This window comes from Lygodium microphyllum, chromosome 26 (genome assembly GCF_053477565.2).
Source record: "Lygodium microphyllum isolate KBCC chromosome 26, Lygodium_microphyllum_v1.1.10, whole genome shotgun sequence".
In the NCBI taxonomy this organism is placed as follows: domain Eukaryota; kingdom Viridiplantae; phylum Streptophyta; class Polypodiopsida; order Schizaeales; family Lygodiaceae; genus Lygodium; species Lygodium microphyllum.
The window spans coordinates 73,086,313-73,108,961 of record NC_141160.1 but is presented as its reverse complement, the minus strand read 5'-3'; the positions used below and the strand labels follow the sequence as shown (position 1 = coordinate 73,108,961).

The window sequence follows — 22,649 nt, the reverse complement described above, 5'->3', positions numbered from 1 at the left end:
AGAAAATAAAAAACCACTAGTGACTTGTGGGTTTGTCTTAGTGCTTCATATAAATCTTGGCTTAGCAAAATTAACCTATTATTGCCACTTCTACCTGTGAAGTTAAGTACAATAGAGCCTTCATGGCTATAGTTTAGTGTGGGTGTGACTCAAACTTGTTACCAAGTTAATCACTTATCCTCTTCCACTACCTATACTTTGGTAGTTATGAAGAATCTAGTCTTCCCTACTAGTACAAAGCATGCTAAAGTTACAGTATCGTTACATATAGGAGTGACCCTTATTTCTAGGCAACAATACGAACTTGGTCTATGTACCTACACATCATAACTTGGTAGATCTATTCACAAAGGCTCTCACGAGAAGTTTTAAGCTTATTGCAAAACTTTTAACATATTAGTCTCCCTACATTGATCCACCATATCCTTGTACTTTACTGAATCATTGCTTCAAAGGGGATTGGCATCATATACCATGGTAGTGATGTGTGGATACAATTAGATTAACCCGAGTTTCTTCCTCCTTGAAAGGTTTTCTCACTCACACGTGCATGCCTTACCCTCGTCTATTTTAGGGTTGTATGGTTATCTCTCATATTTTTTTCTTTTTCATTTATTAGATAATAAAGTTGTGACATTTGCCATTCCTTCCTCCATTCTTTGTTTTGCTATTTCTTTCCCCTCCTTCCATTTCTCTTAAAATTTTCTTATTGTATAATAAGAAGAACACTATAGCTTGTTTGTAGCTATCAAGCTCCAACTTTTGTTTTTTTCTTATTGAATCCAATACACTATTTAGCTTCACTCTAACAAAAGCAAATGAAGGTACCATTGTTAAAACCCAAGGTAGCTTTGGATTGAGTGGTGGGAGCCTTCCAAAAAATTGCCTCGCATTTGACAAGTCTTAAGAGGAGCCGATCATATGGGTTCTAGTGTGGGAGCCTAGTATAACAGGATTCTTCGTGACTTAGCTATGTTAGTTGCTAGGTATTATATTAGTATTGGTTAGTTGGTCAATTAGAAGAGTATGCAAGGAGCTCACCATGCAACATAAATTCCTATATGTCTCTACGAGAAATTACGCATTGGAACCAATTTCAACTAGCATATGTAGACATGTTTGCCAATCAGTCGAGCATTCAATGTATTGGGCACTATTATCATCTATGGGATAGCCCTTCATCTAGCATTTTTTGGATAAACCAATCTCAAATAGTATATGTAGAGATGGATTACTAATATGTAGAGCATTCAATATTGTTGAGCACTCTCACCTTTCAATAGATAGTCCTTCATTTGACAATATGACCCCCATTACTTATGGATATACAATATCATCAATAATATATTGTATCTTCAATTTTAGTGGTGAAGATATAATTCTCTCATAGCTCTTTCTTAATTTCCACCTCAACGTTATCTTTTGATATTTCATGTTACCTTTCATATTATTGAAGCACTAAGTGCTTTGAGTAATAGCTTAGCACATGCCATACTAGTTTTAGTAGTATAAAAGACTTGTAGTGATGTCCAACAATGGCACTCAAGGGAGTAGCATTCCAATCATTGGAGAAACTCCAACTCCAATCTTATTATAGCTTTATTTTTTCTCTTTGTTCTATAGGTGAATAAAATCCTTAAGGAGTACTCATTAATCTTCATTAATGAGAGGAGTAGTCAACTATTGTCTTTACTTGTATGCTTTGGAATATATGTCACAATTTCACTCACCTTTATCTTACACACTCTTAGTTCACAATCATTTAAATGTAATGTACCATAGTACCGTTACAATTTTTTTTCATCGAGATTAATGTGTTGTAGGAAAATTTTAGTTACCTTCCTTTTGCTTGTGCCTTGGTTAGTTTATCTTTAAATACTATTGTAGATCTAACCTTACACAATATAAAGAATATAAAAGTTTGCTCACATTGACATTTATAATGTGCACGCTTGAGTAACAAGATAAAGGTGAGGAGCATAGTTGGAGTGGTAGTCCAACTACATTGTTGTACATGACCTATGAATTCCTGTATAATTGGATAGAAAGGGTGTTAACATGGGTCTAGCACACACAATGAGACTATTGTCAATTGTTTGCATGGAACTTAAAAAAGCTCAAAAAATTGATTTCTTGAAATAGACCTCAAAACAAGCCATGCATCTTCTTTTTGTGAACATTTATTTTGTGTGTACTAATTCAACGGTGCAGCTTGCAAGTTCATGATGAACAGACTCATTGACAATTGCTAAAACTGGGCCTTCCATGAGATGTAACGACGAGGGCACGATTGATTGTGGTTCTAACTCCAATGAATTTGCAATACGTGACACGTCCACTTGGATGATAAACTTGCACAAACAAACAAAATCAAGGAAAGCACCCACCTCCTTTACTTTGATTGCACTAAAGCCATCCTTCCATGCAACAAGTCAAACATTGTCACGTATGGGTAATGGCTTTGGATAAAGTATTTTATCAATATGAATAACAAGATGTCTGTGGAATGTGGTCAAGAGTCAAGACCACGTGCTACATTGAAACAATAGGCAGTACACATTGAAAGCATGGTTTTAGAAAACCAATGCTATATAGCAAGTACAAATGTGAACATGGTATAATAAACTATATATGGAAGCTAAAACAACCACTCCATCTCAAAATGTGTTCTCTTTACCTTGTAAGTTAGCCCAACAAACTAAAAAGGCTTGCAAGTCATTATCACATCATAAGCCCTAAGAAAGTCAAAATGTTTGTTGGAGAATGCCCAATACATCATCTTTGACATTGCAACCTGCGATGTGAAAGTCAAATATTGAAAAAGTGGTTACTTAGCCTTTCATTTAAGAAGATTAGATGCATTAAGTCCAGTTTGACTTCTTCATTTGTAATAAGGGATTTCACTCTTTTAACCTTATGTTGGCCCTCACATTTCCCCTTCCATGTAAGATTATGTTGGAAATTTCACAAAGTTTATGGTTAGCTACTGGATAATTGTCAATATGGAAAATTCACGATTAGTGGGATAACTATAATATCAGTGCTTGTAAGTGCAAGGAAATGTCAAAATCCAAGGTCCCTCTACTCATTCAAAATTGTGATAATGATATTCAATAACTTATGCAATGTGGCTAGTTGACTGCAGATATCAAAAGGATGTGATGTGACAATGGAACTTACCTATCAACTCTTACTTCTATCGCTCAATAGGGTAAGAGGGCCAGTTTAGTGGCACCTAGCAAAACCCCAGTCGACAATCACACTGGTAGAAAATGTTCTATCGAATTGCATAGCATTGAGATCTTATGGATGAGGCAACCCTGCACAAAAAGTTGCAGCACCTAATTCATCACACAAAGTTGCACCAGGCCTGCAAACTAATTCCTTTGTTGTGTTTTTCACCACTTGTTTTGTGACTAGGGCGGGGGTAATTTTGTGACAAACAAATATCTTCTTTTTGTTGAAACTTGATGAATCAAGTTAGAGTGTTTGTCATTAACTTCAAGTGTGCGCGTCACTAAATCGACTACTTAATTACAATGAATTGTGAAGGTTATTGCATTAGTTTAGGAGGCCGCAGGCCCCCTTACCCTAGATAGGTTGCATGCAATATGTATGATTGCCCAATAGGATGTGCCCCATGTCCAAATGGATGGACTTAGAGATGGGCACATTTCCTACAATACCATCTGTAAAAAATGCAACATTATGAAGCATACAAAGAGCAAATTTAATCAACAATCATATTAAACACAAAACCTCATCTCTTTTTACCATTGTATCATTGTATTTACCCTTGCTAGTCATCATGACTTGTTAGCAAGCTTGCAAGCATAATAAGATCTACTCATTTCGTTTCACCATTTATCACTTTTGTATTAACCTTTGCTAGTCACCCCGACTTGTTAACATGCTTGCTAGCATAATAAGATCCTAAATGGTCCCCTCCCATGAGTGTTAACATATCATCTCTTTTTATGTGTAAATATATGATGGAGTAAGCAAACTCTTGCTTGAATGACAAAGGTGCAATTTATGAATCAAACTCTCTTCCTCTCTCAAAGCTCAAAAGTAAGTAAGAAAGAGAGCATGTGCATGTACACAATGAAGAGCACAAAAAGCATTGTGTACAATCTCCCCTAATGCTCTAAGAGGGCTTTCCTCAAACAATATATTTAAATTCACTGATAAGCTCATGCCCTAAGATAGCCTTATAAAAATAGCACTAGCAAAGCATGCTTTCTTCAAAACTTTTGAGGCCAAGGTTTACAGCGTGCCTAAAAAATGAATGGATGGCAACACCTTAAATGGCAATGCACCTTGAATAATAATGCAATTTTATAATTGAAAAAAATAATAGTCACATCAATTATAACAAATAATAATGTTGGTGGTGGTACTTGGATGTCATAACTTGCTATCATTAGGGATTATCATTTGCACTCAACCAATGCACCTTGAATAATAATGCCATTTATAATTATAATTGAACAAAAATAATAGTCACATCAATTATAAAAAATAATAATGATGGTGGTGGTACTTCAATGTCATACCTTGCTATCTATAGGGATTATCATTTGCACTCAACCAACTAAAACCTTAAATCATTTGAGCAAATATTATATAAATAAAAAGTGCCTATGTAATAATAACAAAATAGAAAGAGTAATGCTAACTGTAGCATGTAAAAAAGAAAACTAAATACAACTTTCTCTCTTGCATTAGGCCAGATAATGCTAATTCTAACATACTCGTAGAGTAAATTACATGGCTTACGAGATAATGTTAACTATAACATAACCATAGAGTAAATTATCCCAACCAATAAAATTGATAGGAACCGTTACTTGCAACACTTGAGTGAGGCTAACTGCCACATTTATTAAATAATTTATCCAACACATTAATTCAAGAGAATTGGCCAAACCTATCAAGATTTTTAGAAGAGCTTAATTGTTATAATAGCTATTTGTAGGGTAATTTTTATTTTTAGTTTGGGGAGTTTTATCCTTGAGGTCTTCATAGAGACCCCTAGATTCCCCTAGAAGTCTCGAGTAAATTATGTAAGCACTAAGAGCTTCCCCAAAAAGAAAAATCATCTAATAATATTTTTGTAGCATCAAAGCACCTTTGTGAAATATCTAAGGCTACTTGTGCAACATTGTGATTTAAAAACGATTATCAGACCCTTTTCACTCATAGGAAAGTGCAGTTTTGAGACAAGCACCGAACCATATAAGTGTTATATAAGAGAATGAGAATCTACGTCCTGTAGTTATTCCTTTGTTTTTTTTCTTCTTGTGCGATCTTTATAGGGAAAGCAACTTTCTTATTTGATTTTATATTTGCAAATTAACTCTTTTTGACTATAGTAGAGGCCTTTTCTAGACAAGCACATGATAGTTTTGTTATAGGCCTTACCTCCAACTCTGGGACTTTGGTCTCTCATTTCTATCATCTAGACACTTAAATCTATGTCCTTTTCCCCTAGGTATCCTCAATATTTTCTATAAAACAACACTACATTTTGAGGTATTGCTTGTACAAGAATAGCCACTACACACTCACTCAAGAAGACATGGGTTTCTCTCTTTTTATAAAGTGTAAGATGCTTTGTCTAAAGCGACACTTATTCACCTTTCTATAACGTGGTGGAAAAAGAAGTTTGCTTCTTTTTATGAGGAAATCAATATCTTAGTTTGTATTTCCCAAAAGGACCTTACTTCTAATAGAAAAGTTGTGGCAACTTGCATTATTCTTTAGACTAGTATTTCACTTTTTTCTAAATGCTACTACTAAGAATGTGGGAGTCCAATCAAATATGAAAGATACATGCCAAAAAAATGTCATTCCAACTCACTCACATTCCCTTTACATGATCGTGCTTTAACGAGGATGTGGGACTTAGATACATATCTTGCTCCTCTTTCCCTAGAGCTCTCAACCCGAATGTGTATCTAATATGTAGGACATGTAGGTTCAGTATACCTATAACGATATTGAAATGCAGTTTAATGTCCATGAGCTTTGAATTTCATACAAGATTGAAAGCCTTATCCTTCTACACATTTTTGCACTTCGATATGGATTTTGCTTCTCTTTTAAGGTCTAACATTTGTTAAATTTATCCAAATGTCTCGTGCATGAAAGCAATCACATCCAATAATATGTGCATAAACACATAGCATACACCTTAGCCTAAGTAATGACATGTTTGGCAATGTATTGAACAATTGGTTACCATACATATGCGACTTTTCCAACTCAAGACAAAGAACTTATTCATTAGAGGCGCATCTTCAACAAGTTTACTTTATAGGTCCCTTTTAAATTCATTTGACCCACCTTAAAGAGTTGTGCTTGGCACCATCAATGGTATTTCTTATACATATAAGCTACTTTTCATGTAGAACCTTGATCATTTATTGAATTAGGGAAATTCATTAAGAATGTGTCCTTTTAACCAATGGTAGAAGTTGTGTTAATATGTTGAGAAATTTCATCCTTGGCAACAAATCCAAAAGTTTCAAAGAGATCCTAATAGCTAATCATGTTCTTTTCCTCTAGCCACAACATACTCTTTCAAATAGGGAGAGCAAAGTCCACTTTAGTTAGAGTAGCTTTCATGTGTTTCACTTTTCAACTTTTGACAATTGTCCTCGCTTAATTTTATTCCTTGTGTTTGGGGAAATATACTTTCTTTTGAGATGCACTTGCAATGCCAAGAAGATAACCTTTAGACAATGTATCCCTAGAAGAAGGAAGGAGAGGATAGAAAACATACGCCTTTTTGAGTCTAATATGTACATAGGGGTTTGAGAATTGTACTTGCAATGTCACATGTGTGATTTAATATGAGAGAGAAAGATAGATCTTGTAACTAACATTAAGGTTTAACAACGATGATGTTAGTTGAAGCAATGCACACTATTGAGGGGTAAAGTACATAAAACCTCTCTAAAACTAGAATATTGATCTATAATTGTTTATCCTAGGAGATCTCAACATCTTATTTATTATACCCTTAGGACATAAAACATGTATTTTTCTTATTTTTAGTAGGGTAGTTATGCAACTATTAAATGACTTTGCTTGTTGACTTGCGGCAACTTATATGAGAAGGTTTGAACAAACTATTATGTTTATTTTCTTTTAGAAAACTAATGTGGGTAATAATATTGTGAGTAAAGGAGATATTTACAAAACTTATTAAATGCCATCTTCAAACACGTAATCTTATGCAAGATCCTTGACAAAAACATTGAACACATTGTTGGCTACTTTGAAACCTTTAAAGGCAGTCAAAATCTCTTCCTAATCCTATCCCATCTACCCTTGGGGATTACAAAGGCCTTAGTCTCAGCAAAGACCTTATCATTCCTTAACCTCCAAATATATTGCATAATGATAGCTCTTACAACGTCCTCGAGCTTCAATGGATGCTCATCCAATGTGCCTTGGTCTCTAAAACAAATCAACTTGCAATTGATTGCATGAGCAAACCTAGCTTTGTGAACCCATGCTTGGATATGCTTGCATAAAGCTTTGACCTCTCTATAGTCCCACATGAGGTACCTAATAGATTCCTTCTCACATTTGCAATTAAGACACAGTGGTGAAATTTGCATGAGCCTATTCAATCTTTCTCTAGATGGAAGCTTATTCATGACCACCTTCCATCACATGAAGTTTAGTTTCTTGGAGGGAGTGGCTCACCAAGCATAACGCTTCTTTGCCAAGTCTTGTTCTTTGACCTCTGGTGCCATCTCCTCCAATACTTAACAACCAACAATATATGCTTATGCCCTTTCCTTGCAAAGTCTTTTATCCTCTTACACCACCAGTGATTCTTCCTAGTAGGACAACTCATGTATTTACTCACATTGCCATAAAAAATCCAATTGGCTTTATTTTTTATTAGATGGTGATGTTCTTTAATTATTGCTACTAATTTAACCTCTAAAATGCCTAGGTCCTAGATATCCTCCCATTTACAAATTCCATTCTCAACCAAAACTTTGGCCATCTTTGGTTCTTCTCTCATGGGGGTGGCTCAAAAGCATCCTTGAATGACTAAAACACCATTCTCAAGGAGGGGTCACCCCTTTTGTCTTGCCCTCCCTCTCACGAAGCTAAGCTCGGTACTCCTTGCCAAATGTACACTAAATTTTGTGCTACCTAAGATTTTGGATTGTTGGCATGTCAATAATGAGCCAACCTAGCTAAGATTATTTATTGTCAATCCTTTGATCCCTACTTCCAACATCCAAGATTTAAGGAGAGAACTCCACAACTTCCTTCTTTTGAACAAATTGAAAAGAAAAATAGAGGCTTTAAGAGACAATCTTGGAATGCCAAGTCCCCCTTTCTCTTCATTCACAATCAAAAGGGGCCATGAGATTAACCTCCACTCCCTTTGGCCTTTCTTGTTTCCCCCAAAGGAAATTGGCAAAGAGGGATTCTATTGTAGACCACGTAGAGTTGTTGAAACTTAAAAGCATCGCAATGAATGTGATGGTAGATGCTAGCATTGCCTTTATCACTAATATCTTACCCCCATAAAGGACAAAATTTTGCCTCTCCATACATTAATCTTGCCTCTTATCTTTTGTTCCATTCACTCTGCTCTTTGTCTCATGGTCACCCCTACTCCAAGGGGGGATCAAGGTATCTAAAAATCTGACCATGGTGAACTATCTTAAATTTGAGGCCCTTGATCCATTTAGTTGGTTCATCAAAGCCCAAGCAGACAAGTTTAGACTTAGATGGGCTCACTATTGAGCCAGATAGCTCTAAAAAAGCTATCATACACCTACATAAGTTCTTGCACTATTTGCGTTTCTACTCAGACCAAACTTGAATTGTCATTTGCAAAAACAGTGCATTAAAAAAAGGCTCATCCAAAGGATTGGGGGCCCCTTGATGAACCGTTGTTGTACTCTCCAATCCATATTCTTGAGTAAAGGGTTAGTAATGATAGCAAACAAAAGAGGAGCAATTGAACAACCTTGTCTTACCGATCTCTTGATCTCAAATGCTCTAGAGAAGGCACAATAAACTTAAACGATTGTTGAAACATTAGTCAACGCTGACTTCACCAACCCATTGTTTGCATGACCTCCAATATGAAATCCCAACCAATCATGTCATAAGCTTTATCCAAATCCATATTTATCAACACAACATCAAACTTTGAGGCTAAGGCGTGATCAATAGAGAAGGTAAGAAAATAGCATCATGAATCTTTCTTCCTTGAATTAAGCCAACTTTCTACTTGGGAAGAAATTTGCCTCGATAAATTTGATGTGATATGCCATTGCCTTAGCCAATACTTTATACACCACATTCGACATGGTCAATGCGCACCAACAATTAATCTTTATTCTCGACTCAAGTAATAATAGTTGTTTGATTTACTATTGCTTTAGCCATTCCTTATTGTGCCACAAGAATATTGTATCCATGGGAGAAGTAGATCAACACAATCCATTGATCAACAAGGTGTGAGTTGGCAGATAGTTTCAAAATTAGCAAAATCATCTAATCAATCAAAATTTCATTGATGAACACGTATGATCTTCTTCTAGGAGGTGCCCTGTTACTAATGTAGCTACTCTAGTCATTGTACCTTGGAAGAGCTACACCCTTAGGTATGTCAAACATGGAATCGAAGGGAAGTTCATGAAAGTGTAGGAACGTAAGGTCTTAGGAGAATCAACTGTAAGTGTGTTGCTCTTGTTTGAATCATAAGCTAATAAAACAACGAAGGCTCTTTGAAATTACATTGGTGGAAACATAGTCCATGTTATTTCCAATGGGTTTGATTACGAAAATTAAGGTAAGGAAAATACAATTTGGAAATGAGTTCGTAAAGTGGATATGAGGATTTGAATTGAAAATGCTTGTGGATAGCTAAATCAAGTATTGAGCTCAATAAGATGAAGTTTCCTTTTACAATGGGAATGGTAAGAGGGTGCTGTATATTTGACCTCCAAAATAAGAAATTCCTTCTCGAGAAAATTAAATCCCTAGATTTAAATGGCAAGGATACCCAAGTTGAGGTGGATGCAAATGTTTGGATTGAAGTATGGATGATTATTTATATAGTATTAAGACTCGTATAATGAATAGGTCTATGATAGTGTATTTATGACTTATTGATGAAGTCAAATCATGATGGAAATAATGGTGCCTTAATAATGTCTTATCAAACTAATTGAGGACTTTGAATGAGATACAAGCTACCATAAGAAGACTTGGACCTTGGAAGGAGTACAACGTGAATTCTAATGGTTGGCTTACTTAAGTCTATATCCTAAACCCTAGCCATATCATCAATAATGAGATAATTATAATACCTAGCCAATATGTGTTGGAAAAGTACAAAGTATCCTACACATGAAAGAAAAGCATCCTCACAATCCATCTACTTAGAAATACTTGATTCAACTGCCAAACTATCCTAACAATTAAGTTACACAATTCATAAATTTACTTTTGTGAAAGAAAACCCTTGCAATAAACATCATCTTGATTTTTTCAAGGGGAAGTGGAAGCAATATATCCACATTTGCATCTTAGACATTATACAATGCTCAATATTTGTCTTGAACCAAATTCATTAAGAATGTTGCAAGTTTTGTTGCACACGAGCAAGTTTCCAGAGTGAAAAAAATGTGAAACATTAGTACAGTATTTCTCATTTGTACTAGCAAATGTTTTTGTTGCCAAATAACATAGAGATTAAATATTGAGGTTTCTAGAGTGTTAAAAATGTGAAACATTAGTACGATTTTCTTCTTTTGTAATGGCAATTGTTTTTGTTGCCAAAGAACATAGAGATTAAATGTTGGGGTTTTCAAAACTACTCAAGCACTTGATAAGAAGACATGTGCTTATTAAGCTCATTGCCATGATCCTAATGGTTCAATATGTTGTGAATCACAAGTTCCAAATCAAAAGTTATGGCCATTTGAAGTTTTATCCCAAGTACAAGTTTTTTTTTTTTTTTTTTTTGGGGTACAATATGTTCAAGTGTGGATGAGCACATACTTGCTTTTCTTGGCCTCTTCCCCTCCCACCCACAAAAAAAAAACATGTGTAGTTTCTACTTTGAACTGAAGTTATTTAGAACAACTAAAAGATAACTTAAGGCAATCCTCCCCTCCCCTTTTGCCTATATAAACAACTCATGGTGAGCCTAAAAAACACACAATTCTTCTTGGAGGAGATACAACTCTACATGAGTGAATCTATAGGAAGCATTTCTCTCTTAGATTCTCTCCTCTTACTAGCTATCTCACTAAAGCTCTATTGGATTTTGCCAGGCTCTTCCTCTCTTTTCCATAATTATGCAAAAGCTCTGCTGAAACCCACTCAAGCTTATGATGTGATAGCATAAATTGCTTAGATAACTAAATCATGTTGGGTACATGGGGTGGAATGTGGGTAGAAGGAGGTTTCGATGATCCTCTCCTATGGATGGGTGGACCCACTTATTCAAGTGGCTTTCACCCTATTATTAGGATTAGGATTGATTGATTGTGACCATTTACACAGTAAGATAGAACCCAAACTGACATTTGTAGATCACTTGCAACTTTGGATCACATTTGGGTGAATTATATGGTGATATAGACCCTCTCTTGAGCCCAAACCATGTTTATGAGTAGCATGAACATACACATAGACATTGTTCGCTCCTTCCATAAATTAAATGATGGGTCGAAACAGACAATTGCATTTCTTCAAAGTCCAATCTCTTCATATCTTTCTACCTCTGATAAGCACTTTGGCACCTCAATTGCACAAATACTCAATAGACTACAATGATTGTGGGAGATCTTTAGTGGATGGCTTGAGCACATGTGGTGTCTTATGTTTATACCATGATGTTTATCATTAGCTTATTTAGTTTAGTTTGATAAATTGTATAGATCTTAGTTCCCTCAACAAAATTTGTAGCTTTATTGCCAAGATTTGGATCCATAATAGACATGTACGATGCTTTGTTCAATTCATTGCATACACAAGCATCAAAATTTGCATTGACATAAGCTACATGAATTTCATTGCCTTAACATCTACACACCATTGTTATTTCAAGCATCTAATTGTTGCATTGGACCCATAATGAGCTTTATTCTCATTGTCTAAATGGTACGACCCCACAATGTGCATTCACTCTTCCTTGGGGTGTCCATTTGATCTCAAGCATATGTGATGATCCATTCAGCCTTGCCGAACTATGTATAACTCATCTCTCATACTCCTCCACTTCTTTTGGTCAAGATACCTCATGACATCATGTGCTTTGAGCATATATAGAGTGATAAGCTTGAACCCAATCAAATTGGCTCCATCAAAGGGTAGCTCCTTTTGTTGAAGGCAAAGAAGTGCTTCCAAATGTGCACAAATGGGTTTGGCATATAAGGTTGTGATATTTGATATTGTTATTTTTATTGCCCTCGGGTGGTGTATCCTCACTAACAATGGACGTATCATCATATGATGCCTCATCTGTATCATCAACCAAAGCATTCGTGTCCATAAAGTTGCAATAACAATGATAATCCATACGATTCCAACCATACACGTGGCACTTATGTATTTTGTAGCCCTAGAGTGACCAATCGGGTAGATGAACATATTGGTAAATTGCTCTCAATGTTACATAATCTACACTTTGCTAGGCTAACACAAAGATCATGGGTCATCAATAGTGCAAGGGCTACTCTTATTACAATTTCTAATTTGCACTTGGCAAATGATTGTGTTCATGTAAGGCGTTTCTATTGGAGGCTTGTATTGCACTCTCATGCCACATGGCAATCTGATTTACTAAAAGGACGTGGCTTTAATGCCAGCCATTGCCCATGATGCAAAATGCATTAATACTCCTTGGAGCTAGATGCAACTAGTGCTTTATGGACATGCCATGCATTTTAGAGCTAGGACGTGCCTAGGTTTGGAGACCTAGGTGAGTCCCAAAAGTGAAGTCAGATGGAGGTGAGGAACCAATATTTGACCTGCACGAGTTTCACTATATGGTTGTAGCATGTGGATCTCTCTGATTCTCTCTCTCTCTCTCCCACAAGCTTCACTATATGGTGGTAGCATGTGGATCTCTCTGATTCTCTCTCTCTCCCTCTCTCTCTCTCTCCCCCAAAACACTTTTTATACAGTTTGTAATTTTTATTATTTATTTTCTACACTAGTAGCCACGGGGGCCAAATGCCTAGGCTTCACAAGTGCCACCATAAGATTTCCATGGCTGGTCCCCTCCATGGCAAGTCCACAAACTTAGGTGTGGTTGGGCTCTTAGTCCACATGCATCAGTACAAGTTCACAAGTAGACATTGAAGAAAAGACATAAAGCCATCAAACAACAACCATAAAACAACATAGTAAACTCTCACCCTTCCATTGATGAGCTTGCATTACATGGTTGATTCAAGTTGATGGGCATGAATCTCCAATCCTACATGGTGCTCCTCTAAGATCCTTTGGCAATGGGTTCTTGATTAAAATCTAGCATATGTTTTTGATTCGACACAGTATGCCACTCAAGTCATTGAATCTATTTGCATGAACACATTGAAAAAAAATGGAAAGATGAATTTGCTATGTACTCAAAACAGTGGGACCTTGAGTTTCTAGTTACTCATTTGGCATTGGTTAGTTAGCATTACGAACATGTTAATACACATGACGGGGTTAATTAAGGGACCATCAAAGTTTGCAAATTTGTAATTAGACCTATTAGAGCCATTTAAACCCTGTGCCATAAAGCGTCCACATTAAATGCAACTGTGTGTCGGTGCACATTTTAATCCTTTCGGGTTTCTATAGTTGCTTTTGCGACATGTAGGGGGATGGCGGTCAGATGTGTGTGAGAACCTTCAATGTGGATTCTGTGAGCTTTGGGAGTCAGACTTCATGGGCAGGTCGAGAACTCTTCACTTGTAAGTTGTGTCTATAATCAATGGGGGGGGAAAAGCGTGGGAACCACATCTTAAGGATAGACTTTGTTAAGATAAAGACTTACAGGCTCAAGGCTCTTAAGCCTCGGTAAGAGGCTTAAATGTGGCGGCAAATGCAGCGAGATCCTCCTTGACGAGACACGCGCGCACTCACGCGCACACGCACGCACGCACCTCTCTCTCTCTCTCTCTCTCTCTCTCTCTCTCTCTCTCTGTGTCTGGACTCTGAAGTCTTCTGTGTGCGCCTCTGCTTTGACACAAGATAATCCTAGCCTAGATTGCTTTCATTTGCACGTGCCTGCATCTTCTGAGCTCCATAGACATGACTATCTAGGGTTTCCGAATTCCCTCATAGGTTTCCTCTCTGATTGAGCCTCAGCGCCCGCCATTTCATGGCACAACGTTATCCTCTGCAGGTCCGCAGCAGCAACGGTGTTGTCTTCGACTCCCATCGCCTGCCATCCTCCCTGCCCTTGTCCGCCTCCGCAGGCTTTCCCGATGTCCAGTGCTTCCCTCAGAGGCCTGTCGCGGCCGACGCCGTCCCGTCCTCCCAAATGCAGCAGTTCTACCTCCCCTGCAACGGTTCCGGCAATGACCACGACGCACACAGGCCCAACATTGCGGATGTCGAGCAAGATTTGCAGGCATCTAGCCTCATGCGGTACCACTCAGCGCCGAGCTCCATGCTTGCCAGCATATCCATCGGCACGAGAGAGGAATACATGGCTGCTGACGCGTCCGAGCTGGCCCGCATGATCGCTGCCAATGTCTCTTCTTGCCCCTCCGTGCAGTTTGAATCCAGGAGTTTCCAGCAAGTGAATGAAGCTTGCCCCTTCGGTGATGGAGGCGGAGTAGTGGCAGTGAAACGCAAAGATGAAGTGCGGAAAGTGGAAGCAAATGGCCACAATGATCCGAACATCAGCAGGTTGATTTCTGCACATTCGCCACTCAACCAAGCAGCGGTATCCACTGGCTATCCTGTATTGGGTGTGGAGGCACAGGGTGTTAAGAATGGCAATTCTAACCCGCGATCGTGCTTTGCATCGCCTCCATTACATCCTCCCACTGACTACTCTGCAGAGAGTAAAGAAGTTTTCAGATCAGGGTGCGACAATGGCACTGATCACATAATGAACCCTTCAGTCAGGTTTTCTCCTCCTTGTAAAAGTAGTCTCTTACGACATAGTAGCTCCCCTGCAGGATTTCTTTCTCTGCTGAACGAAGGAATGGTCCCACCTGCTTCGTCTGGCAACTCCTCAGAAGAAGGCACATATGAGCAGGCGGCAGGAAATTTATTGTGGGCCGAGAGCATTGATGCCTCTGGAAACGTTATACTTGGGTCCCCTCTGCTGGGAGGAAAGAGAGCAAGAGAGTTAGATAACAAGTTTTTTGCAGGCTCAACTGTACCAGATTCTCGGGCAAGTGTCTGTTTCTACATGATTCTTCTGCTGTAATATGTGCATACACCAATGACTAATTGTTGGCCACATGATAAATGGGAGATAATATGGATATACCATTTTCATGCAGCAAAGGGAGCTTTTCGAGCACGGTGCTCCTGTACCAAACCATGTCAGCCTTCCCACATCCTCAAGTCCTAAGAACCCATACACCTTAGAAGGGGCTTTGGACTCAGTTCTTTGTCATGCTAGAGCAAAACGAGGTTGTGCAACCCATCCTCGCAGCATTGCAGAACGTGTAAGTAAATTTCATGTATGCCTTCTGGTGGTGTTGGTCTTATCCTGGCATCTCACTGTTTTGAGCAAATTTTTCCAGGTTAGAAGGACCAAAATCACTGAACGAATAAAGAAATTGCAAGAGCTAGTCCCTCACATGGACAAGGTAAAGGTTTTTTGTTCATGGGTACATACGAAATAGTTAATGTAGAATGAACTCTCAGGAAAAGCAGTGGCTTGTATAGTCCTACTACTACTTCTACTTCTACCATGCTATATCTCTTGTGAGGGTGCTTATGAATTTCCTTAAGCTTTTTGCCAGCTAAATTGGTCACTCTGTAAAAAGTGTATATTCTTCGGCTATTACAGCAAACAAACACAGTAGAAATGCTAGATGAAGTGATGGAATACGTAAAGTGTCTCCAGCGCCAGGTTCAGGTATTCTTTCTCTTCTTGAGTTATGGAATCCACTTGAGTGAATGTGTGCGTGTGCGTGTGTGTGTGTGTGTGTATGTTTGTTCCTTTATATGGGCCTAGTTGCGGGTTGGCTTAGGTATTTCAGTTGTGCTTGTGTATGCAAGTTCCTTTTTTTTTGGGTGCCTTGGCCTGCAGGGGGATTTGGAACAACTTAACATGTGCTTCATACAAAAATCAGACTTTAATTCAGCATGATACAGCTCACTTGTTAAGACACATATTCTGGCTTCATGGCATCATCTTCATCTGATTCTTCTTGCCCTACTTTCAATAGTGAGAGCTTTTTATTCATAAACTTGTTGCAGTGGATTTTTCAATCAACCTTGGTTGTTTCCTCTGAAAATTTATAGCCTTAGGTATGCCAGTCCTTAATTCCTTCACAGTCTTTCAGATCTGGTCTCCAAATTCATGTCCAGGTCCCCAGGCATCCTTTTGGGTCTTCGCAGACTTTAGCAGGTCTAGCACATGAGCACCCTGTTACAAGAGCTTGGGACTGACCTAGCCATTCTCTTTTTGCTGCAACTGTGGAAGGACATAGGTTGAGACATGCATGTGTCAGGGTTTTCGAATAACACATAAATACCTATCATGCCATATGTGACCCCATTATTTGAACAAACATAAATTATGATAGCATAAAGAAATCTCTAATGATCAGGACATTGTCTGTTGAATACTAAAACTGGTCAGCCAGTAGCAGGTTTGTCAAAATAAATGTGGGACTAGGGAAGATGCTGCCATTTCACCGGTGTGTGCCATTTCTTCCCTAATGGGGTTGCAAATTGCCCGAACACAACAATCTTGAAGAACTGAGTCTCCCACTGAGCAGAAACCAGTGATGGAGGTCGGAAACTAGATGATAGATCAATTACTGGATATGGCTTCCTCACTGGCAAACAGCTTTGGGAAGCTGCGAGAGTAGCGCCTGCTAGACTGAAGAGGTTTCTTGGCTGCTATTTGGCTTTTGTTGATTGGCTGTCATCTTTACCAAGTGAATTTGGTATATGAGCTGGAAAGCACAGCTGAAGAAGGAGCTGTTTCTGTTGGTGGAGCATCTGGATGCACTATCTCTTTGTCTTTGGAAGTGGAAGTGCCTGGCTGATAATGCTGCTAATGTTTTTTTGGGAGAAGCTGTGAGCTGTAGGTGTCCCATGCATGTCTAAAGACAGTTGACAAACTGTAGTGCATGATGCTTGGTCACAGCAACGTAATGCTGGTTAAACATCCAAGGTGTACCAATACTCATTAATATTCTGAAAAGATCCTCAATAATTATCTCCTACTAATACTAACATATTACTCTGATTATCTCTAATATGGTCATTCTCCTGCCCACAACCTTGAAACTTTTTGTCCACCCTGTTTGTTGCAGTCAAAGGGCGATCATGCACACTGCACCTGTTACACAAATGGATCTCATCATAATGCTGTAATGTTACTGCAAGCATATGGTGATTAACATTGTCATTGGATGCATAGCAAGGAATCAATTCGCAGCATAGAGAGCTCTCCATCGTTCATTCTGTTGTGCTGATGCACACAAGGACATATTCACTAGCTGGGAGGACTCGGGTTTTGATGGGCTTAAGCTTTAGCGAGTTAGCAGTTTGTATTTTGGACCACATTGTTGGCATCTATATGAGGACCCCAGGCTAGCGTGCCTACAATAATACTCGAATAGGCCAGTGGATAAAGCTATAACAAAGGCTAGAAATAAACAAACAACAGAGCAACAAGGCTATAGCTGATATATCGCACACACCGAGTTTCTCTTGCTTGGAGCGTATGTGGAGCTCAACAATGTTAGTGCAAACTTGCTTTTGCAAGAGTGGAACAGTGAAGGTGGATTCTGATGTTTACAAGGCTTTCTAGCTATAGGTTTGCTGCTTGATGGCATATCATGTAGCATTTAGTGGCTGGCCTTTACTAGGGTAATGAGGCCAGTAATGTGACTGCTCCCTATACCCTGCCATTGTCGACTCCTGTGGGCCAAAAAGAAACCCCAAAAAAGGGCAAAGTTCAAATCCATGCAGGATGCTGCAGGATCTAATTGAACAACAAAAATGCAGGTTTGGTTGGAGGAGCTGAAATGGCTTTGAATTTCAAGCTGCATCATCGGGTGTCTCACTTCTGGCTCAGATCCACTTTCTTCTGTGTTTCATTTTTTGAGCTACTAAAGTCTAAAATTCTTACTGGAGCTTAGGTCTCTGCACAGAGTGAATGTCAGGAGCTGAGAATATTTTCCCAACCTCGCCTTCCCCAGGCAAAAGGCTGAGGGAGAGGATTTGATTAAAGCAGCGTCTTATTGGATTATTGATGGGGAGCCTTTAATACGATTATGTTACCGAGCAGGTGTGATATCACTTTGGAATATTTCTGAAGTCAAATATGCTACTGTAGATCGGGTTTGGAGACTTCATATTCTATATTTCAGCATTCTTGTTGATCCTTTGCAATCATGTACCTGGGTATGCTACCAAATATCAGCTCCAGCCCTGTTATTCTCTACTTTGTGTTCATTTCCAGCCTTTTCGTCTTATGTGCTGGTCTACTGAAGAAATTTTGTGTGCACACTAGCCTAGGATGCTCCTGTACTTTCTCTTTAGCTATTATCCATACAACCCTGAAAGCATTCTACAGAAGCTGTTTACTGATTTTTAAATTTGAGCATTTTGTTGAGTGGATCTCAATCTGGTCCTATTCTTGTCATTTGATCTGTGTGCTATCAGATAATACTGAGTGGGTTTGGTCACACTTTTGACAATGCCAACCAGATGATGTTTGCAAGAAAGGGCTTAGTGTCCATTTGGCTGGAAAGGCTTAACAGAGATTAGCTCTTCTTTTAAGTGCTCTGTATCCAGTATAATATCCTTGAAGTTCATTGAGATCTGCACAGGTGCTACCTGGCACCACACAACATTGAATGGTCTAGGAATGCTGGTCCTCATTATCTGCTCAGCACAGCAGGCTGTCCAGATAGTCTAGGCAGTCAGACAAAGTTTAGGGAGGGAGAATGACTGCATCCACATCAATGGAATGTGGGGGTCCTGGATCTTGTCAATCCTGTGTGTGACAACAAAAAAAGCCTGGTTTTTATCAAGTGAAATGGGCAGGCTAGCAATCTCAATATTTGTAGGCATCCCGGGTAAATGTTTGAAGAGGGAAAGATGTTGTGACATGAGCCTGAGTAATGGTAATTTATTAAGGACCATGTTAGTGAGGCTGTTAGGGAGAGTGCAGTCCTTCAATGAAGCTCACATTGAAAAAGGGACCATTTGCTATTACAAGGAGATATAAATACCATTCTGGCAGCTGCTAAGGTATTAGGTAGGTGTTGCACTATACACCAGGGATCCATTTGCTAACCTGAGCCTTGAGGATATAAATACCATTCCGGTGGCAAAGTATTGGATGGAAGTCACAGAAATGATATGTTGAAAGCTTTATGCTAAGTGAAGCCAGGCCCGGATGGATTTGTAATCAAAAGGTCTGGAAATTTGTGGCAGCTCTCTAGTCATTGCTGGAACCATGAATGAGACAGAATTACGTTTTCCTGTAGAGCAGCAGTATCCATGAAGGGTTGTTAAAAGGTTGTTAAAAGTGAGGCTCTAATACCATCCTGGAAGTACGACAGAATACATTAGTAAAACACAACATACATACATAAAAAACAAGGCACCTGTTAATATTAATCTAGCAGCAAGAAAAGAACCAGTAGACTAAGTGCTATTTTAGACAGCACCAGATATGCCAACACCAGCTCCCAACCCCTGGCCCCAAAATTTTTAACAATAATCTATGTCCCAATGTCGTTTTTACCAGAACAAGTGGCTCTCCTAATGTTTACAAATTTCGACCATTTACAGCAATTGCAACCACATGAGATGAACTGGCTTACTGAATAGCTTAGTACGTTACAAAGACGGATCCAAAGTATCCCCTTGTGCTGCCTAAATATTAAAGTCTTCACCCACTACCAAGATATCAAAATGTAGGCTCCTATTGACATTTTTCACATATGTGACTCACCCCACTAGTAATAATAATAATGCTTATTGTGTAATTTGTGAAAGCATAGACAACTAAGAGCATAAGAACAACAATGACCAAGATATCCCACTTGTGGAACAACAAAAGCTATAGTATTCAAGCATGAGTATTCACACCTGTGAACCTCCTTCAGAAAGGGCAACCCTTTCACAGCCTGAATAAGTGTGCATCGTGTTGTAGGTCATGTTATTGACTTCATAGCAGGGTGTGTTGCAGGGGTTGGGAGCTGGTCTTGGCATATTTGGTGCTGTCTAAAATAGCACTTAGACTACTGGTTCTTTTCTTGCTGCTAGATTAATCTTAACAGGTGGCTTGTTTTTTATGATCTGCAGGAGTTAAAAGAGGTTCAGTTGAAATGTACTTGTAACTGCAAAAAAGAAGTGCCTGATGGTAGCTGACAGTGGAGGATCCTTAATGTTGTGTAAATCTGTATATTCAAGGTCTAAATGCAGCCTCCTGCAATGATGAGCATAGCATCAGATAATTTTTCATGCAACTCGATCAACAGGAAGATGATTATGCTCATAAATCAGCAGCAAGATGATTATGTGCAGCCAGCTGCTGATAGCTGAAATATGAATGAAAATGCTGCACATGATTTTGAGGCTCCTTGTCCAATATCAAACACCGAAGGCTAATGTTTTGAAGCTATGGCTTTGAATCTAACCCAGATGGTAGTCACTTTGTGGTTGTTTTTTTTTGTATATCTATATCTCCTTGGTTCTTACAATGGAGTGCCAAGCTTACCCTTCAATATGAGCACGTACCTGAGCGTGTATGTAATATCACTAGATGGTCAAGCTTATGGATATGCTTGGCACGCTTGTAATGGAATCGGTAGTGTCTCTCTCTCTCTCTCTCTCTCTCTCTCTCTCTGTCTCTCTCGCTGTCTCTCTCATTCTCTCACAGCTGACGATTGAAGTGCTTTAATAATTAAGGGTACAGAATCACAGATGGTAGATACCTGCTCATTTGAAAGGAAAGGCCAAATAAATTAAAGAACAATCAGGGAGAAAGGAAATTGGCAGTTTGATGGTGGAGTCCAAACAACCATGGAGGAACTCCAGGGGTAAGTTCATGCTTTTACTTTTTGACACAGGTGAATCTTAGAGATGGCACAGGGTGTTCTCACGGAGTTGAAAATGTAGGATGTGGCCTCAAAGTCAAAGATACTCCTCCGGTGAATCTCATTACTGGATGGCAGGCTTTTGCTAGGAAGTGCAATTAAGATCTCTAAAATGAAACAGGCAGGACAGCAAGGTAAATTTGTAGTTTACTGTGGAGGCAAGGATGACAGATGACAAATAGGTAGCTTATTGTGCAGGTAAAACAACCTTGTAGGAATTTTGCTAGGAGTAAGCTTCATGACAGTATTTCACAAATTGCAATACTTTTTGCATAGGCTAGACTTTAACATTTAGATGCAGTTGAGTAGTGTTGCTTTTGTTGACACTAATACTGGTATTACACAAGCAGAGGAGGTAGAGTTGCGATTATAAGCGGCTTATACCTCTAGGGCAAACTAAAATCTAAGTTTAGGGGTTGTGTATACTTTGGCATTTACAAATGGAGGTTAAGACTGCCCATGAGTACTTCCAATGGGAGAGGAAGCATGATTCCGAATGTGTCCATGTTGCAAGCTCTTCCAAGTGTAACCATGCCTATGGTTAGTTAGATGACTCCACCAAGTGTTGGAGGCCAAATAATAAATCCTAATGTGTTAGTTTGTCATTGCTTGAAGTGGATTGTATTGATATTGGCAAGTCCAGTGTGCTTTGATGCATTTGTGAAGATTAGTTTTTTTCTTTTGGTAATGGGCGATATATTAATCATATGAAAATTATAAGAGTACAAAAGTCACGACAGAGTAGCAGAAGGAATTGCTGCATGCCTAGGAACTAAAGAGATTTAAATCAATCTCTCTCTCTCTCTCTCTCTCTTGCATGTTCTCCTTGGCAGCACTATGTTGGTCTTCACCTTGAATGGGAGGATGATCAATCCATGACAAGAATTATTGTACACAATGGGTAAATGAAGGGAGCCATTGCTAATAAACCTTTAGCAATGGTGCGTCTTAAGCGAATGTGCTTGATCCAATCTTGCAAGAAAAAGAACTCCGAACACTTGTCTTGTTGCACAAAAGGTGCTTTTGTTACTAATTGGACCCTCTTTATAAAGATTTCATTTTTCATCAACAAATACTAAGAAGAAATGGTTTTAGGGAAATATGATAAACACAGGATAACAGTTGAAGAAAATGGAAAGGGTATAAACAAGCTAGCAAATGAATATTTATATGTTCATCTTTGAGACTACTTTCACCCAAATTAAAAGAAAGCTTTTAGTTTTTCTTGTCAAAACCATTTTGATTTGTAAAAAACATCAGCTTGAAACTTATATTAAAAATGCTTTGACATGTATAGAATACATACCCCATTAAGAGAATTGTACTTCTATAAAT

The 22,649-nt window shown here is 38.6% G+C and overlaps 1 protein-coding gene across 4 annotated transcripts; it reads left to right on the top strand.

The window, feature by feature from the left end:
* Positions 1–14,147: 14,147 nt before the first annotated feature.
* On the top strand, positions 14,148–21,047 carry LOC148013405 (transcription factor bHLH130-like). Of its 4 annotated transcripts, none has more exons than XM_087667485.1 (5): positions 14,148–15,403; positions 15,516–15,683; positions 15,762–15,827; positions 16,031–16,099; positions 16,836–18,484. In XM_087667485.1, the coding sequence occupies exons 1-5, from the start codon at positions 14,378–14,380 to the stop codon at positions 16,941–16,943; spliced, it is 1,437 nt and encodes a 478-aa protein (XP_087523611.1). In that variant the 5' UTR covers positions 14,148–14,377; the 3' UTR covers positions 16,944–18,484. The 4 variants fall into 4 exon arrangements, with proteins under 4 accessions (XP_087523611.1, XP_087523614.1, XP_087523612.1 ...); XM_087667488.1 differs by lacking the exon at positions 16,836–18,484 and adding an exon at positions 18,491–20,514 and having other exon boundaries at positions 14,149–15,403; XM_087667486.1 differs by having other exon boundaries at positions 14,149–15,403; positions 16,839–18,484.
* The last annotated feature ends 1,602 nt before the right edge of the window (positions 21,048–22,649 follow it).

Coding starts and splice junctions, on each gene's coding strand:
- LOC148013405 (XM_087667485.1), top strand. CDS start 14,378: ATGGCACAACGTTATCCTCTGCAGGTCCGCAGCAGCAACGGTGTTGTC. Junction 15,404..15,515: donor CAACTGTACCAGATTCTCGG/GCAAGTGTCTGT, acceptor ATTTTCATGCAG/CAAAGGGAGCTTTTCGAGCA. Junction 15,828..16,030: donor TAGTCCCTCACATGGACAAG/GTAAAGGTTTTT, acceptor CGGCTATTACAG/CAAACAAACACAGTAGAAAT.